At 42.3% G+C, this 18338-nt stretch overlaps 1 protein-coding gene across 1 annotated transcript in view; it reads left to right on the top strand.

The window, feature by feature from the left end:
• Window positions 1–18338, top strand: part of DNAH9 (dynein axonemal heavy chain 9) — a 377489-nt gene that overhangs the window by 310017 nt on the left and 49134 nt on the right. The window contains exon 62 of the mRNA XM_030799425.1: window positions 13519–13646. Within this exon, the coding sequence (XP_030655285.1) occupies window positions 13519–13646 (128 nt within the window). The remainder of the gene's footprint in view (window positions 1–13518; window positions 13647–18338) is intronic.

Below are 18338 nucleotides of genomic sequence, written 5' to 3'. Positions count from 1 at the left end.
TCAGGGCCAGGTACCAGACTAGTAAGGACAGTCCCTATGCCCCCAAACCACGAGAGTTACTCAAATTAGCCAGTCTTGAACTGTCTCCCCTGCCTTGCTTTGTGTTTCTCAGGGAAAACCCCAATAAAGACCCTGGCCTATGATTCCCCCTTGCTCCTTCCTGCCTCTTGACCAGCCTGGTGCTCCCCCATGTGGCTTTGCACGTATGGTGCATCCCCTGCTCTCAGGAAATGTAAGGAATAAAAATCTTTCAGTGGCATTTGCCCCTCCATGACATCATCCAGACTCCTCCATCAATGAACATCCCACAGGTACAGATGAGACACGCTGCTGCTCACCAAAGCTCTCCTCGTGCTCCCAAATTTTTCAGCAGCTGCACTGAGATATAATTCACAAACCATACAATTCACCCATTTAAAGTGTGCAATTCAAACCATTTTAGGATATTCATAAGGCTATGTGACCATCACCATATGCTAATTTTTGAAACTCTTGTTTCAAAACCCTACATCCACTAGCAATCACTTTTCATGGCATCTCACCACCTCCCCAGGCCTAGTCAGCCATCAGTTTACTTTCTGTCTCTAAATATTTGCCTGTTCTGGACGTTTCATATAAATGAAATCATATACAATGTGCTTTCTTGTGATGAGCTTCTTTCATTTAGCATAATATTTTCAAGGTTCAACCATGTCGTAGCATGTATCAGAACTACATTCTTTCTTGTGGATGGGTAATATTCCATTGTATAGCTGAATCACATTTTATCTCTCTATTCATCTGTTGATGGACATTTGGGCTATTTCATCTTTTAGCTGCTATAAATGATGCTTCTATGAACATTCATGTACAAATTTTTGTGTGAACATAAGGTTCAATTCTCTTGAGTATATACCTGGGAGTAGAATTGCTGGGTCAGGTGGTAACTTTATGTTTAACTCTAAGGAACTGCCAGACTGTTTTCCAAAACAGATGCACCATTTCACAATCCCAACAGCAATATGCAAATTCCAGTTTCCACAGGTCTTCACCAACACTTATTATCCATCTTATGATTAGAGCCACCATAGTGGGTATGCAGTGGTAGCTCACTGTGGTTTGGATTTGCATTTCCCAAATGATGGTAAGTGTCCTTTTTATGTACCTCTTGGGCATTTCTCCATCTTATTTGGAGAAATGTCTATTCTAATCCCGTTTTTAAAATTAGGTTACTTGTCTTTTTATTGTTGAGTTATAAGAGTTCCTTATAAATTCTGTTTTGTTTCCCTCTTTCTTGCTGTCATCTTATGTTTTCATATAATTTTAGGATTAGCTTATACATTTCTGCAAAAAATAATAAATGTAGCTTGAATTTCAGTAAGGACTGCATTGAATATGTAGATAAATTTAGAGAGTGTTACCATCTTCACAATGTAAGTCTGACCAGTGAACATGGATTGTCTTGCCATTTATTTGGCTTTCTTTAAGTTCTTTTAACTATGTTTTGTTGTTTTTAGTGTGATTGCTTTTCTTTTATTAAATGTATTCCCAAGACTTTTTTCTTTTAGATTCTGTTGTAAATGGAACTGTTTCCTTAATTTCAATTTCTCTTTACATACTGATCTTCTTCAAACTTGCTGAACTTTCTTGTTAGTTCTAATAATTCCTTTTAGTGAATTTCTTAGGATTTTCAAGATACAAGACCATGTTATCTACAAATTCAGATATTTATGTTTCTTCCCGTTTCATCCTTATCCTTATATGTTCCTTTTTTTTAATTTTTAATTTTTAATTTTTATTTATTTATTTATTTTTTTGAGATGGAGTCCCGCTCTGTCACCAGGCTGGAGTGCAGTGGCATGATCTTGGCTCACTGCAACCTCTGCCTCCCAGGTTCAAGCAATTCTCCTGCCTCAGCCTCCCGAATAGCTGGAAGTACAGGCACATGCCACCATGCCCAGTTAATTTTTGTATTTTTTTAGTACAGATGGGGTTTCACCATGTTGGCAGGATGGTCTCGATCTCTTGACTTTATGATCTGCCTGCCTCAGCTTCCCAACATGCTATCCCTATATGTTCTTATTTCTTTTTGCCTAATTACCCTGGCTAGAATTTCCAGTACACTGTTAAGTAGAAATAGCAAGTTCAGACATCCTTGTCTTGTTTCTGATCTAAGGGGAAAAAAATCAGTCTTCATCATTAAGTATGATGTTAGCAGTGGATTTTTTGTAGATGTCCTTTATTGGATTGAGAAAGTTTTATTCCTAGTTTGTTGAGTTCTGTTTTATTGTGAAAAGTTGTTGGGTTTTGTCAAATGCTTTTTCTGCATATATTGTAGTAATAAGATAGTTGTTTCTTTATTCTATTAATATTGTATATTATATTATTGATTTTTAGAAGTTAAACCAACCTTGCATTCCTAGGATCTCAATCAGTTCTAGTGTATAATTCTTTTTATGTATTACTGGATTCAATTTGCTAACATTTTGTTGAGAATATTTACATGTATATTCACAGGGTATATTGACCTGTTGTTTTCTTTCTTTGCAAAGTCCTTTTCTGTTTTCGGTATCAGAATAATGCTAATAATCTATACATCAGAATTAGTTGGAAAGTATTCCCTGTGCTTTTATTTTTTTTTTAAAGATTTTGTAGGCCAGGCACCGTGGCTCACGCCTGTAATCCTAGCACTTTGGGAGGCTGAAGTGGGCGGATCGCCTGAGGTCAGGAATTCAAGACCAGCCTAGTCAACATGGTGAAACCCCATCTCTACTAAAAACACAAAAATTAGCCAGGCATGGTGGCACATGCCTGTAATCCTAGCTACTTGGGAGGCTGAGGCAGGAGAATTGCTTGAACGTGGGAGGTGGAGGTTGCAGTGAGCCAAGATCACACCACTGCACTCCAGCCTGGGTGACAAAGTGAGACACTGTCTCAAAAAAAAAAAAAAAAAAAAAAAAAGATTTTGTAAAGTATTAGTATTCTCATGAATCTTTGGTAGAATTCAGGGATGAAGCCATCTGGGCCTGATTTTCTTTGAGTAAGAAGTTTTTAAATTATTAGTTCAATTTATATTTGCTAGTTATATATTTACTCAAAGTTTTTATTTCTCTTTGAGTCAGTTACCATAATTTATTTCTTTTTAGGACTTTGTCCATTTCATCTAAGTTATATAACTTGTTGATAAGCACCTCCTTAATTTTGATATCTATATTAAAGTGTTTAGATCATCTATTGGATATGTTATAACTAAATGCTGTTAGAAAAACAATTTCTTGGCCAGGCACGGTGGCTCACACCTGTAATCCCAGCACTTTGGGAGGCTGAGGCGAGTGGATCATGAGGTCAGGAGATTGAGACCATCCTGGCTGACATGGTGAAACCCCATCTCTACTAAAAATACGAAAAATTAGCCTGGCATGGTGGCAGGCGCCTATAGTCCCAGCTACTTGGGAGGCTGAGGCAGGAGAATGGCATGAACCTGGGAGGTGGAGCTTGCAGTAAGCCAAGATCACGCCACTGCACTCCAGCCTAGGCGACAGAGTGAGACTCCGTCTCAAAAAAAAAAAAAAAAAGAAAAGAACAAGAAAAAGAGAAACAATTTCCTATTCCACAAGTTTTAGATAATTCTTTTGACTTCTTTCTAGGTAAGCTAAAGCTTCCATTTCTCATCTTGTGTCAGCTATGTCTTTATTTTTGCATTGTCAAGAGTGAATGCATATTCATTCTACTCTGTTACTATCATTAATTTCATGCATGCCTAGTTTATGGGTTACTTTTTAAGTTGAAAGCCAATAAACAGCACATATATCCGAATATATGTAAATATATTATTCACTGCAAAGGCAAGTAATGTCTAAGATTACACTTCCTTCTTTTTGATCAAATGTCATAATCTTTAGGGGGTCTCTAAAAGAAGAATGTTCAAAACATGTCAAATTTCAGTTTGCTTTACAGATGATGATAATTTTTGTAGCTTTTAGTTTTCTTTGGAATTGCAAGTTGCCTTTTATTTATCTTGGGAGAAGAAGTAAATGCCTCACTTATCATTGTCACTACCTTTTTATTCATTCTCTATATTGAAAGATTGCACTTCATTCTTCTTGAAGATACTCTTCCTGGAGCTCACTGACATCTTCTTCTAATATAAATAAATTGTATTTCGGCCTTCTAGGAAGCTATCATCCTGGGACCTATTTTCTTTATATTCTAAATTAGTTCTACTGTCTTTATATCCCATGTCTTTTATTTTCAATTTTTCATCCTTACTTTGCACATAAATTATCAGAAAAGACTCATGAGAAGTAAAAATTCGGAATCCTTGGGTGTCTAAAAATGCCTCAGTTTTGCTTATATAGTAGTTTGATAGTTTTTCAAGGTCCACATTGGTTTTTATCAGAACTTTGGATACATGATTCTATTATCATCTAGAAGCCAGTTTTGTTCATGAGATATCATATGCCAGTGAAATTATATTCTTTCTTTGTTTCTTTGTCGGTGACCTGTTTTTATTCCCTGAAAACTTTAGAATAATCTCTCTACCTTGTGTTCTGAAATTTCATAAGCTGTGCCTAGTTGTGGGTCCTTTTCATTCATCTGCTGAGCAGTCAGCCTGTCGTGTCAAGTGGAAGAGTCACTAAAACTTTTGAGCTCTAAAAATTTTTCTGTTATATTTAGTAAATGCCACCACCATTTACCAAGTTTCTCATGCCAGAAACCTGGGTGTCAATCATCCTAGACACCCCTTCCACCACCCACACCACCTTTAGTTCTATTGATTCCACCTCCTAAATATGCTTCAAATCCATCTAATTGTCTCTATTTTCATGATTACCATCCTAGTCTGAATCACCGTAGTCTTTCACCTGGCCTATTACAATAGCCTCCTAGCTCATCTCCACTCTTCTCCCTCTGCAAACCCTTGCCATTCTGCAGCCAGAGTCATGTTGCTAAATCTCAAATGTGATTGTATCACTCTTCTACTTAAAACTCTCTAGTGACCTCCCGGCTGGGCACAGTGGCTCACGCCTGTAATCTCAGCACTTTGGGAGGCCGAGGCGGGCGGATCATAAGGTCAAGAGATCGATACCAACCTGTCCAATATGCTGAAACCCCATCTCTACTAAAACTACAAAAATTAGCCGGGCATGGTGGTGCGCGCCTGTAGTCCCAGCTACTTGGGAGGCTGAGGCAGGAGACTCACTTGAACCTGGAGACGGAGGTTGCAGTGAACCGAGATCGTGCCACTGCACTTCAACCTGGTGACACAGCAAGACTCTATCTCAAAAACAAACACACACACACAAACAAACAAAACAAAACAAAAAAACTTTCCAGTGACTTCCCATTGGTATAGTCCAATATTAACATGACCTGTGTGGCCTGCATGGCGTGGCTTTTCTGTCCAGCTTTTAGATCCTGTCACACTATGAGCCTTCCTAACCTAGGACATTGGCACAAATTGTTCCTTTTATCTGAAATATTTTCAGCCATCCAATGCCTACTCATCCTGCAAATTACCAGCCATTTCTGGCCTCCCTGGAAGACCATTTGATTCCCAACTAGAGATTCTTACAGCACTCTATATATTTGCTTCAGAGCATTTAATACTATTTTAATTTAATCATTCTGTTATAATTGTAACTTACGTTTTGCCTACCTGCTTGTCACTGACATCCTTGATGACCATGTCATCTTGTTCATTTTTTACCACTGCCTAATAGCGTAACTAGCACAGAGAAGTATTGTTGAATGAACTAACAAACGAATGAATTAACGTTAGCAGAACTGTTATCAGAGCTAAGTTATTCCTGACTTTCACACTTTATAGTCTGTGTTCTTTCTGTTCCCTGGAGGCTTTGTTCCTTTTATACAGATAAATTTAGTTTCCTCATTTTTATTCAGTATTTTCCCCTTTGGAAGCTTTCATATACCCTGTTTATGAGTAATTTCCTATTGTTCTTAGCCAATTGACCTCCAACTACTCCATCACGTAGTTTGCAGCATCCTGTCATCTCAGGCAAACTGACCCCTCCCTGATCTATATGGGTTGTTTGTCATAGAATACGTTATCTCAGCCCTGCCCTTGGCTTAATCTTAATGGATATTTTCTTACCAGAAGCAATATTGCTGTTCATCAACTAGAGATTACTTAGGCACCTGTGCCTCTCTCTCTCTTCCTTCCTCCCTGCCTTCTTGGTGCTTTGATTTATTTTCTAATTCACCCATTTAGGACATATATTGTGGTGACATCCACATTTCCCACATCTTGAATCTAATCAGCTTGCCTGATGCGCTCCTAGTCTCAAGTCTGGAATCCACATGGCTGATCTAAACACTTTCCCCATGTCCCCAAGCCCCAGCTTATTAAGTAAACTTACTGTTTTATTGCTTTTGCAGAGTCTGTGTATCACACAGTTCACTGTCTTCCTCCATTTAGACTCTTAAAAGGCTTGGAATCATTTCCCCTCTTTGGGTATTTGATTTAAGTTCTTTACTCCTTCATTTATGTATTCTTTTGCTTCAACAAGGCAGTTCTTAATATCGAGTAGAGTTTTAAAGCCCCTATATTCAGATTCAAGATTTGTTCCTTTGTCCTTCCTCCACCCCCAAAAAAATGCACATACCCACAGACACGCAACATTCTGTATACGATTTTGAGCATTTCTTCAGCCCCTGAAGTTTATCCATTGACCAATTAATAATTAATAATTCCCTTGATTAGGAATCTATAATTTGTAGGCACTTTTGTGGCACTCAGTCTCCTCCAGGATTTTTCTTCCTCAACAATTGTGAAGGAGGAGGAGGGGAAGAAAAGGAAAGTGTAGAAAGAAGAGAGGAGGAAAAGCGGGGATGGAGTGGGGAGGGGGCAATTCCATCCACTCTTCTTGGCCTCTGTTTTCTTTTTTTTTGTTTTTTTGTTTTTTTGTTTTTTTGAGACAGAGTTTTGCTCTTGTCACCCAGGCTGGAGTGCAATGGCATGATCTCAGCTCACTGCAACCTCCACCTCCCAGGTTCAACCGATTCTCCTGCCTCAGCCTCCCGAGTAGCTGGGATTACAGGCGCCTGCCATCATGCCCGGCTAATTTGTGTATTTTTAGTTAGAGACGGGGTTTCACCATGTTGGCCAGGCTGGTCTGGGACTCCTGACCTCAGGTGATCCACACGCCTCAGCCTCCCAAAGTGCTGGGATTACAGGCATGAGCCACCATGCCCGGCTGGCCTCTATTTTAACACGAAAGCCACCACCATCCACCCTCACTGCTTTCCTTCTTGCCTTCTCTGATTAAGCCTTTAACAGAGCTTTCACTGTACTCTCCTCTCTTTTCTCATCATCTTTTTCCCTAAGGGAGCCACACTTCCTTATTTGCTTGTTTATTTCTGCTTTTGCTTCATCTACTTCCCCCTTGTTCTCAGTCACCCATGATACCTGCCTCCTTGGGTTACTGTGAAGATAAAAACAAAATCTCAGATGTGAAAAGGTTTTGAAAAGTTGTGAATACAGTAGCATTGCACAGCGTTACGATGATGATGGTGCGTCTGTTCTTTGGGGCGGCTCAGTTTGCCCTTCCTTCACATCGTTTTGTCACATCCTCTCAAAGAACAGTCTCCTCCTTGGCCCTCCCCTTCCTGCCCTGACGCCAGGGTCTTCTCTGGTCTTTCTTTCACTTGTCTGCAGTGTGATTTTGCTTGGTCTCCATCCTTCTTTGCTCAATTACCTGGCTTTAACAAAATGAGTTCTGTCTTTCCATTTTCTGATCAGAAAGAAGCTGTGTATCCCGCCTTTGCCTTCTACTGTCTCCTTTTCTCTCCAGCGTTCTGAGATTTTTGTAGGCCTGCTACCAGATATGTTCAAAGAAACAGTTTTCCATTCAGTGTCTTTGCAGCCAGATTATCGAAACTTTGCTTTGGGTCTCGTTTTCATTGTTCCTGGCCCCATTCTGTTTTCTTGTATTTGGTTGGTTTTTTTGTTTTTTTTTTTTGAGACAGGATCTCACTGTGTTGCCCAGGCTGGAGTGCAGTGGTGCAATCTTGGCTCACTGCAACCTCTACCTCCCGGCTCAAGCGATCCTCCTGCCTCAGCCTCCCAAGTAGCTGGACTATATGCATATGCCACTATGCCTGGCTAATTTTTTGTATTTTTAGTAGAGATGGGTCTCACTGTGTTGCCCAGGCTGGTCTTGAACTCCTGAGCTCAAGCAACCTGCCCACCTCAACCTCCCAAAGTGCTGGGATTATAGGCATGAGCCACCACACCCAGCCCTCTTTTCTTTAAAAGGCAAGTAAAAGATAGATAAGCTGAGGCAAGTACAGTCTTTAGAGAGAGGATTCAGGATTGACGGAGTATTGTTTTTTTGTGATGAGCGAAACTGATTTGTGCATATGCTGGGGAGCAGAAGAGTGAATAGAGACAAAGGTTAAAGATACAAAAAGAGGGCTAGGGGCAGTGGCTCATGCCTGTAATCCCAGCACTTTGGGAGGCCAGGGCAGGCGGATCACCTGAGGTCGGGAGTCCGAGACCAGTCTAGCCAACATGGTGAAATCCCATCTCTACTAAAAACACAAAAATTAGCCGGGAGTGGTGGCACGTGCCTGTAATCCCAGCTACTTGGGAGGCTGACACAGGAGAATCACTTGAACCCAGGAGAAGGAGGTTGCAGTGAGCTGAGATCGTGCCACTGCACTGCAGCCTGGGTGACAAGAGAGAAGCTCCATCTCAAAAAATAAAATAATAATAATTTTTAAAAAGATATGAAAAGAGATGGGATTTAAATGACAGATAAAGTGACAGGCAGGAAGGGAGGAGGACATCTTTTTCATTGAGAGGGCAGTGTACAGAGATGCAGACAAAATGGCAGTAAATGGAGGCGTGTCCACCAGAGGGCATGTTTTTTCAGGGAATTAAGACAGTAGAGCAAACTGCTGAGCATAAGAAGAGGGGTCCATGGCAGGGCGCAGTGGCTTACGCCTGTAATCCCAGTACTTTGGGAGACCAAGGCAAGCAGATCACAAGGTCAGGAGATCAAGACCATCCTGGCTAACACAGTGAAACCCCATCTCTACTAAAAATACAAAAAATTAGCTGGGTGTGGTGGCGAGCGCCTGTAGTCCTAGCTACTCGGGAGGCTGAGGCAGGAGAATGGCATGAACCCGGGAGGTAGAGCTTGCAGTGAGCCGAGATCGTGCCACTGCATTCCAGCCTGGGCGACAGAGTGAGACTCCATCTCAAAAAAAAAGAAAAAAAAGGTGGGGGGGGATCCATTAGGAGACATAATGACAGAGGGAAATGGGTAACATAGCCGGCTTCTGGACACATTGAAAGAGTACCAAATCGCTTCGAAATTGAGAATCACAAGCTTGTGATGGTGCCAATTCACCAAACATGTGAATTATTCCGTTTATTAATACTTAAACTCAGAGTTGGGGTCTTAGAAAGTTGAGTAGTAAGTGCGGAAGTAGAAGGAGGCAATGGAGTTGAGGATTTGGGCTCAAATTAAGGATGATTGGGTCCATATTAAAATAAGAGGAGGTAAAGGTGAAATTAGAATAAAACGAAGGGACCAAAAGACTCAACATTTCACTGAAGTAGAAAAATAGATGGGGAAGAAATAAGAAGGTAAAAAATCTAGGAATTAGGAAGTGAAATTCATGAGTGGACATGGAAGAATCATGTTTCAGACACAGGACAGATCTCCATGATGGGAGAGCCCTGGGTGTGGCCACTGGGAGTCAGCAGAAGAAATGAAATGGAGTTAAGTTCCTTCTTTTTTTTTTTTTTTTGAGATGGAGTTTCGCTCGTCGCCCAGGCTGGAGTGCAATGGCGCAATCTCAGCTCACCACAACCTCTGCCTCCCAGGTTCAAGCGATTCTCCTGCCTCAGCCCCCTGAGTGACTGGGATTACAGGCATGGGCCACCACGCCCGGCTAATTTTGTATTTTTAGTAGAAATGGGATTTCTCCATGTTGGTCAGGCTGGCCTCAAACTCCTGACCTCAGGCGATCCACCCGCCTCAGCCTCCAAAAGTTCTGGGATTATGGCCGGAGTTAAGTTCTTTCAAGATGAGGAAGATGAGGCCAGGCGCGGTGGCTCACGTCTGTAATCCCAGCACTTTGGGAGGCTGAGGCAGGTGGATCACCTGAGGTCAGGAGTTCGAGACCAGCCTGGCCAACATGGTGAGACCCCGTCTCTACTAAAAATACACAAATGAGCCAGGCGTGGTGGTGGTCGCCTGTAATCCCAGCTACTCGGGAGGCTGAGGCAGGAGAATCGCTTGAACCTGGGAGGCGGAGGTTGCAGTGAGCTGAGATCACGCCATTGCACTCCAGCCTGGGTGACAGAGCAAGACTCCATCTCAAAAAAAAAAAAGAAAGAAAGATGAGGAAACATGAGGCTGGGTGTTGTCTGAGTCATCCATAGTGACATTAGAGTTTACCAAGATGATGATGAAACAGGAACCAAGTTCCAAAGCCCCTAATACAAATGAGACTCACTGAAAAGTTGGTAGAAGGCAGAGAACATAAAAGTTAGCAAATAATAAAACCAGATGACATGTGCTTTCAGTGAGAAAGGGGTTTTTGGCTGGGCACAGTGGCTCATGCCTATAATCCCAGCACTTTGGGAGGCCGAGGTGGGTGGATCACTTGAGGTCAGGAGTTTGAGATCAGCCTGGCCAACATGGTGAAACCTTGTCTCTACTAAAAATACAAAAATTAGCCAGGCGTGGTGGTGGACACCTGTAATCCCAGCTACTTGGGAGGCTGAGGCAGGAAGATCGCTTGAATCTGGGAGGTGGAGGCTGCAGTGAGGTGAGATCGTGCCACTGCACTCCAGCCTGGGTGTAATCCCAGCTACTCGGGAGGCTGAGGCAGGAGAATCGCTTGAATCTGGGAGGTGGAGGTTGTAGTGAGGTGAGATTGTGCCACTGCACTCCAGCCTGGGTGAAAAAAAAAAAAGAAAAAAAAAGGGTTTTTTTTTTTCTTTTTTATGAAGGCGGAGAAGAAATAGCCTCCAAGTAGCAAGAAAACACTAGAAAAAATGTTCCCCTTCCAACGCCAACGCCATAGGGGTATGGAACTAGGGAGAGGACTGTAGGAGTTGCGATGTCCTCAGAGAGACTAGAGGTCGGTGAGGCACACTGTAAAGATGTTAAAAGAGGTTGACAGTGGGGCACAGTTCCAGGTGACACCACCATATGTAGAGCTGGAAGGAAAGTCAGAAAAGGAGAGATGAGTCACAGGCAGTAGGGGTGGAGGCATGGAAGTACCAGCATAGAACAATCTGAAGGTGAAATCCTGAGAAACTGGAGGGACTTGCTCAAGGCCCAATAAGCCATCTGAGAGCCTCACAGTTGCAAAGGGAAAGACCTCGCAAGGTTACCTCCGCATCCATGAGGCTCACATGGGATGTGGCCACCTTTGGCTGAGTGTTCAGTCAGTGAGAATCCCATCCATTTTTCCCCTTCTCAATGTTTCCAAGATCTGTTTCTTTCTTCTCCGCCTCATTGTCATGCCTCAAGCCCAGATTAATGCAGACCGATCCCAGCCAGGCTCTGCAGTGCTAAGCTTTGCCCGGGATGATCCCTCCAGTCTGGAGTTTTCAAACTAATCTTTATTAAATAACCTCTTTGCCCATATCCTTCTGTTGCTAATAAACAAAATAAACAGGCCCTTTTGTGAGCAGAAATGTCACAGAAGACATCTAAAAGTCCCGACACTTTTTATCCTGGTATTTTCTCTGGAATGAATTGTTTATCTCCCCACTTCCAAAGCTGACATCAAAGGTTTTGCCAACTAAGATTTATAATTTAATAACGGTGTTTCTTGGGTTCATCTCAGTTAAGTCTCCAATGTCTATTTCTTACTACAAAAAGTCATCATCTTGCATTGTCCTGTACATTTCAATGACAGTCCATACATTGTTTATATTTAAAAGAAATATTCAATATTAACACTTGTTTCCAAAAATTTTCTTGCACAAGTATCAAACTACATCTTCAGTTTTAGTTCCTCTGAAACTAAATTTTTTGAAGTATGGATTTTTATTATTTCTCTTTTTCAATTTCTCCCCTTTTTTCTACTTCACCTTGCTAGAAAAATTGCTTAATGATTCCTTCATGGTATTATACATTTTTATGATCCTTTTATCTAAAGAATATTATGTAATTTCTCTACACTTTATTGGATTGTGCTAAGAGCTAATGTTCTCTATATTAGGGTCATTTCTTTGTGTTGTTTCCCTTGGGCATGGAGAGCAGCTGAAGCCCATTGGTCTTGCTTCAGTGGTATGGCTGCCACGTTTGTGTGTGTGGTCGTTCTCTTAATCCATCTGCAACACCAGCAACCCTTATATACATCCAACAGAAAATTCACACCTACACAACTAAACAGCTTCATGTCTTGCCCCTCTTCACTCTAATTCGTGCAAAATGATGAGATAACACTTTTCTATGTGTTGGGAATGACAGGAGAGGAGGTTAATAGGGCATAAAGTACAGGAAGCCAGAACTACCTGAATCCTGCCCCTACTGGCCACACCTCCCAGTAAAGTTCCAGAGAAGACACAATATTTATTCAGAGGACAAGGCAAGCCACAAAGGACCACACCCACATGCTTGCTACTCTCTCACCCTTCTCTCATCAGCACTCCCTAGAATAGTGGACCAATATCTGGTCTGCAGATAAGACACATAAAGAATAGCATCAGCAATCCTACCCCTCTTTGGGAAGTAAGTGAAGAGGGAAGAGTGAAGTGATTTTGGTCTCAACAAGTGCTTCCATTTATTTATTTATTTATTTATTTATTTATTTGTTTATTTTTTGAGACGGAGTTTCGCTCTTGTTGCCCAGGCTGGAGTGCAATGGCGCGATCTCATCTCACTGCAACCTCCACCTCCTGGGTTCAAGTGATTCTCCTGCCTCAGCCTCCCTAGTAGCTGGGATTACAGGCGCCTCCCACCACGCCCAGCTAATTTTTTGTATTTTTAGTAGAGATGAGGTTTCACTATGTTGGCCAGGCTGGTCTTGAACTCCTGACCTCAGGCGATCCACCTGCTGCCTCAGCCTCCCAAAGTGCTGGGATTACAGGAGTGAGTCAGTGGCGCAATCTCGTCTCATTGCAAGCTCCACCTCCCGGGTTCATGCCATTCTCCTGCCTCAGCCTCCCAAGTAGCTGGGACTACAGGCGCCCACCCCCACGCCCAGCTAATTTTTTGTATTTTTAGTAGAGATGGGGTTTCACTGTGTTAGCCAGGATGGTCTTGATCTCCTGACCTGGTGATCTGCTCACCTCAGCCTCCCACAGTGCTGGGATTACAGGTGTGAGCTACTGCGCCCAGGTCAAGTGCTTCCTTTTATATGAGAACAAAAAGCTGGAAGAAGTAGTCCCCTGTGAAGGAAAAGGGTCAGTATATGAGGCTTGGGTTATAGATTCGGGCATGCCCATGTTTGAGAGGTGATCTGAGCATGTGCATTTCCTTATGAACATCAAACATCCATCATTAGACACAAGAAATAATAATGACAACTCCATCCTCCTTTTAGGAAGAAAACTTGGATACACCTTGAACAATCAGAACTTTCACAACGTGTCTTTGGGGCAAGGACAGGAAGTGGTGGCTGAGGCTGCGCTGGACCTCGCTGCCAAGAAAGGTCACTGGGTTATTTTGCAGGTATGTGCCTCTACCCTGGTCTGGGTTATCTTGACCCATACTTGCCTCATCCCACACTCACTGGGCATCTCTGTCCACTCTTAGCTTCTCCCCACCTGTCCTTTCACACTCTTGTCCCCTTCATTTCTTCAGCTTCTCTCTTTGCAGTTCTCCTCACTCATATGTTCTCTTCCCCAGACCACGTCCAGGAACAATCCTTCTCCCCTCACCTGCTCTGCCACTCTCTAGTTTAAATAGCTCTACTTATAAAAGAAACAGATTCCCACTCTGATAGGCGTTCAGGAAGTTAGCATTTACGTTGAAGGCCCTGGCAGCTGGATGCTTTCAACAGCTGGTTTCTTCCTGTGAATTTCGTGGCACGTTCCTCTGCTGTGCCTTTCTTTTGGGCTGTGTCATATGCGCTTCGTCACGGGCATGACTAGGATATGGGAGCAACCTTAGCCTCTTCACTGAGCGCTCATGTTGGTGTTTGGAAATCTGGAACCCCTACTACTGATAATTTCGCCAAACAATTACAAGGAAAAAAAGGCTACCACTCTTCTATCAAAAGAGAGAGTTAAATTAAATAATTTAGCCCTTTCTCTTAACCCCTATTAAATTTTATTTAACCCCTATTAAATTATTTCATTTAACCAATTTTCCAATTTTCATTTCAACAATTACTACTAACTCTTTTTTTTTTTTTTTTTTTTTTTTTTTGAGGTGGAGTCTTGCTCTGTCGCCAGGCTGGAGTGCAATGGCGCGATCTTGACTCACTGCAACCTCCGCCTCCCGGGTTCAAGCACTTCTCCTGCCTCAGCCTCCTGAGGAGCTGGGATAACAGGAGCGCACCACCACGCTCGGCTAATTTTTGTATTTTTAGTAGAGACAGGGTTTCACCATGTTGGCCAGGCTTGTCTCGAACTTCAGACCTCAAGTGATCTACCTGCGTCGGCCTCCCAAAGTGCTGGGATTACAGGCATGAGCCACTGCACCCAGCCTAACTACTACTAACTCTTACATAGCATTTTACAGTAGACAAAACCTTTTCAAATCCATCTATCAGGGCCTGCCTGCCTAATCCTCTTTTATGCCACTTGTATAGATGCTGGAGTTGTGGCAGAATGCATAGCTTGCTCCTCTTTTCTCCTAGAACATTTTGGAATCTTTTATTAGAGCTCCATTGCTATGTTGACATGGTTTATTTTATGATTGTATTCTCCACTAAATTTTTTAGGTAAAGAGATGTTCCTTCTTTACCTTTTATCACCCAGCCCACTACCTTGAACATGGCAGACACCGAAACAAAGGGCCGGTGGGTTAAGGAATACATGAAGAAGTTAAAGAAAGAATAAATGCAAAAGCCAGTCACTCCCATTCTTCCTGGCTTTCACTACCATGAACCTCCCCCGTCTCCTGATTACTGGTGACATCACATCTTGCTGCTGGGTCTTTGTCCTTAATTATTCTGTTATTTATGTGGAGCCTAGCAACTGAGAGATCTGCCCCTCCCAGGGCCTCCTTTTCCAGAAACATCAGGAAGTTCAGGAGAAAAGATAATAACAGCTGAGTTTCCTCCTTCCTCCCTCATGGGTCAGCACAGTGCTTGAAGGTATGACCTCCCCACCCTCTCAGGCACATTTGCCAAGAGACCTCTCCGGACACCAGTGCTGGGAACCCAGGCACTTGTCATGGACATCAGAGTCTGTTTCTGAGACTGTGGTGCCGCCTCTGCTGCCCCCCTTGTCCCCCAGCACCTACGGGCCATGCAGGGCACCAAAACCTTGTGCTGACGTGGTTGCTCGGAGCTCTCCAACACTGAACTCAGTATTCCCTCTTTATTTCCTGGTGATTGGACGTTTCCAAAGGAAAATTGTCCAAATAATCCGGATGCCTGCATTTCCCCCTGAATAAAGCATTGGAGTATTGAATAGACGTAATCTGTCCAAACTGTAAAGTGCTCACAGAAACAAAAGATCCTTACTGGTTTGTGAAATCTCTTGTAGGAATCATAGCTATCTGGTTCTAAGAATTTCCTGATGTACTGAACTAGACTGGACCAGAGTCCTACCCGGCAGTATTTCCCAGCCTGTAAACCTGAGGGATTCTCTGCAAAAAAAAAAAAAAAAAAAGGAGGGATGGGGGGAACACTTAACAAATTCCTATTTCAAACGTTGGAAAATACTACATACAAATTCCTTTTAAGGATATTTTCAATGAGAGCAATAGATTAATGGTTCTGAGAATCCTTTGATATAGAAATATTATTCCATCCAGTATTTCCCAAATTCCACTGAACACAGACCTTTTTTTTTCCTTCAATGTTTATTTTGAGTTCTAGGGTACATGTGCAGGATGTGCAGGTTTGTTACATAGGTAAACAAGTGCCATGGTGGTTTGCTGCACAAAGTAATCCATCACCTAGGTATTAAGCCCAGCATCCATTAGCTGTCCTTCCTGATGCTCTCCCTCTCCCCACACCCCTGCAACCGGCCCCAGTGTGTTTGTTCCCCACCCCTGTGTCCATGCATTCTCTTTGTTCAGCTCCCACTTATAAGTGAGAACACACAGTGTTTGGTTTTCTGTACCCGCATTAGTTTGCTGAGAGTAACGGCTTCTAGCTCCATTCATTTCCCTGCAAAGGACATGATCATGTTCCTTTTTATGGGTGTATAGTATTCCATGGTGTATATGTACCACATTTTCTTTATCCAGTCTATCATTGATGAGCATTTGGGTTGTTTCCAAGTCTTTGCTATTGTGAATAGTGTAGCAATGAACATACACATGCATGTGTCTTTATAGTAGAATGATTTATATTCCTTTGGGTTTATACCCAGTAATGGGATTGCTGGGTCAAATGGTATTTCTGCTTCTAGATCTTTGAGGAATTGCTACACTGTCTTCCACAACGGTTGAACTAATTTACACTCCCACCAACAGCATAAAAGGGTTCCTTTTTCTCTGAAACCTCACTAGCATCTGTTGTTTCTTGACTTTTTAATAATCGGCTTCTGAGTGGCATGAGATGGTATCTCATTGTGGTTCTGATTTGCATTTCTCTAATGATCAGCGATGTTGAGCTTCTTTTCATATGTTTGTTGGCCACAATGAATATCTTCTTTTGAGAAGTGTCAATTCATGTTCTTTGCCCATTTTTTAATGAGGTTGTTTGTTTTTTGCTTGTAAATTTGTTTAAGTTCCTTGTAGACTCTGGATATTAGACTTGTGTCAGGTCTAATTGCAAAAATTTTCTCCCATTCCATAAGTTGTCTTTTCACTCTGATGATAGTTTATTTTCCTGGGAAGAAGCTCTTTAGTTTAACTAGATCCCACTTGTTAATTTTTGCTTTTGTTGCAATTGCTTTTAGCATTTTTGTCATAAAATCTTTTCTCCATGCCTATGTCCTGACTGATATTCCTAGATTTTCTTCTAGGGTTCTTATAGTTTTGGGTTTTACGTTTAAGTCGTTAATCTGTGTTGAGTTAATTTTTGTATAAGGTATAAGGAAGGAGTCTAATTTCAGTTGTTTGCATATGGATAGCCAGTTCTCCCAGCACCATTTATTAAATAGGGAATCCTTTCGCCATTGCTTGTTTTTGTCAGGTTTGTCGAAGATCAAATGGTTGTAGGTGTGCAGGAACACAGACCTTCTTTATGGATCTAACATCTTTTAACATCCCATGGCACACTTTTGGGAAATGCTGCCTGAGGACCCTGACCCAGATGAGCTAGGGCTTCTCTTCTGGGAGAGCTGGCTTCTCTGGTCCTGGGTGAGAGGGCAAGGCTCACAGTCTTCCCGCTCTTCCTTCCTGGCTGTAGGAGCTATTGTATGGGTTTCCCAACCCAAGCCCATCAACCCAGTGGGGCAGCCTCGAGGATCTCTGAATCCACCCCAGGGTTCTATACACAAGCAACAGACATTCCTTCTCCCAGACCCGCCCAGTAGCAGAACTTGGAGTTTCTAAAGGAGCAGCCAAATTACCCACATGTGGGTTGCTGGTGATGCTGGCTCAAAGGAACCCTGGCTCTCAAGTAGCCCACTAAACACTCTGCTCCAATTGATTTGATTATAAGTAAATTCTCTAATTTCACCAATTTTCATCTCAACAACTACTATTGTCCCTTACATAGCATTTTACAGTATACAAACCCTTTCTTTTTTATTATTTATTTATTTATTTTGTAGAGACAGGGTTTCACCATGTTGGCCAGGCTGATATTGAACTCCTGGCCTCAAGCAATCCACCCGCCCTGGCCTCCCAAAGTGCTGGGATTACAGATGTGAGCCACTGCACCCAATCCTACAAAACCCTTTCAAATCCATTTCTTTGGTTATCTGCAGCCACTCTGTGAAATAAGTATAGCAAACATTATTGTTATTTCTCTCTTATAGAAGAGAAGGCAGCACTCAAAGACCAAATTACTGTGGTCCAAGTGCTGGGCTCAGCTCTGATCTGTGTATTTAAGGCTTTGCATGCTTACTTCCTCAAATATTTATCAAGGAGATTTTATCTATCCATTATAATGAAACACATTGCAATGAAGCCAGGTGACTCTCCTTACTACAGTGAAAGCTGCATTCTGCAAAGCACTGGTAAGAAACAAATGTAGGTTTTGATAGATAGACAGATAGCAATCAAACGTGGGAGGGAGGAGACAGGCTCAAAGACCAGACGGGGGAGCTTGGGATTAGAGTAGAGAGCCTTGTT

This window comes from Nomascus leucogenys, chromosome 19 (genome assembly GCF_006542625.1).
Source record: "Nomascus leucogenys isolate Asia chromosome 19, Asia_NLE_v1, whole genome shotgun sequence".
NCBI lineage: Eukaryota > Metazoa > Chordata > Mammalia > Primates > Hylobatidae > Nomascus > Nomascus leucogenys.
Note: the sequence above shows the minus strand (reverse complement) of the source record. Positions and strands in the feature narration are given on the sequence as shown.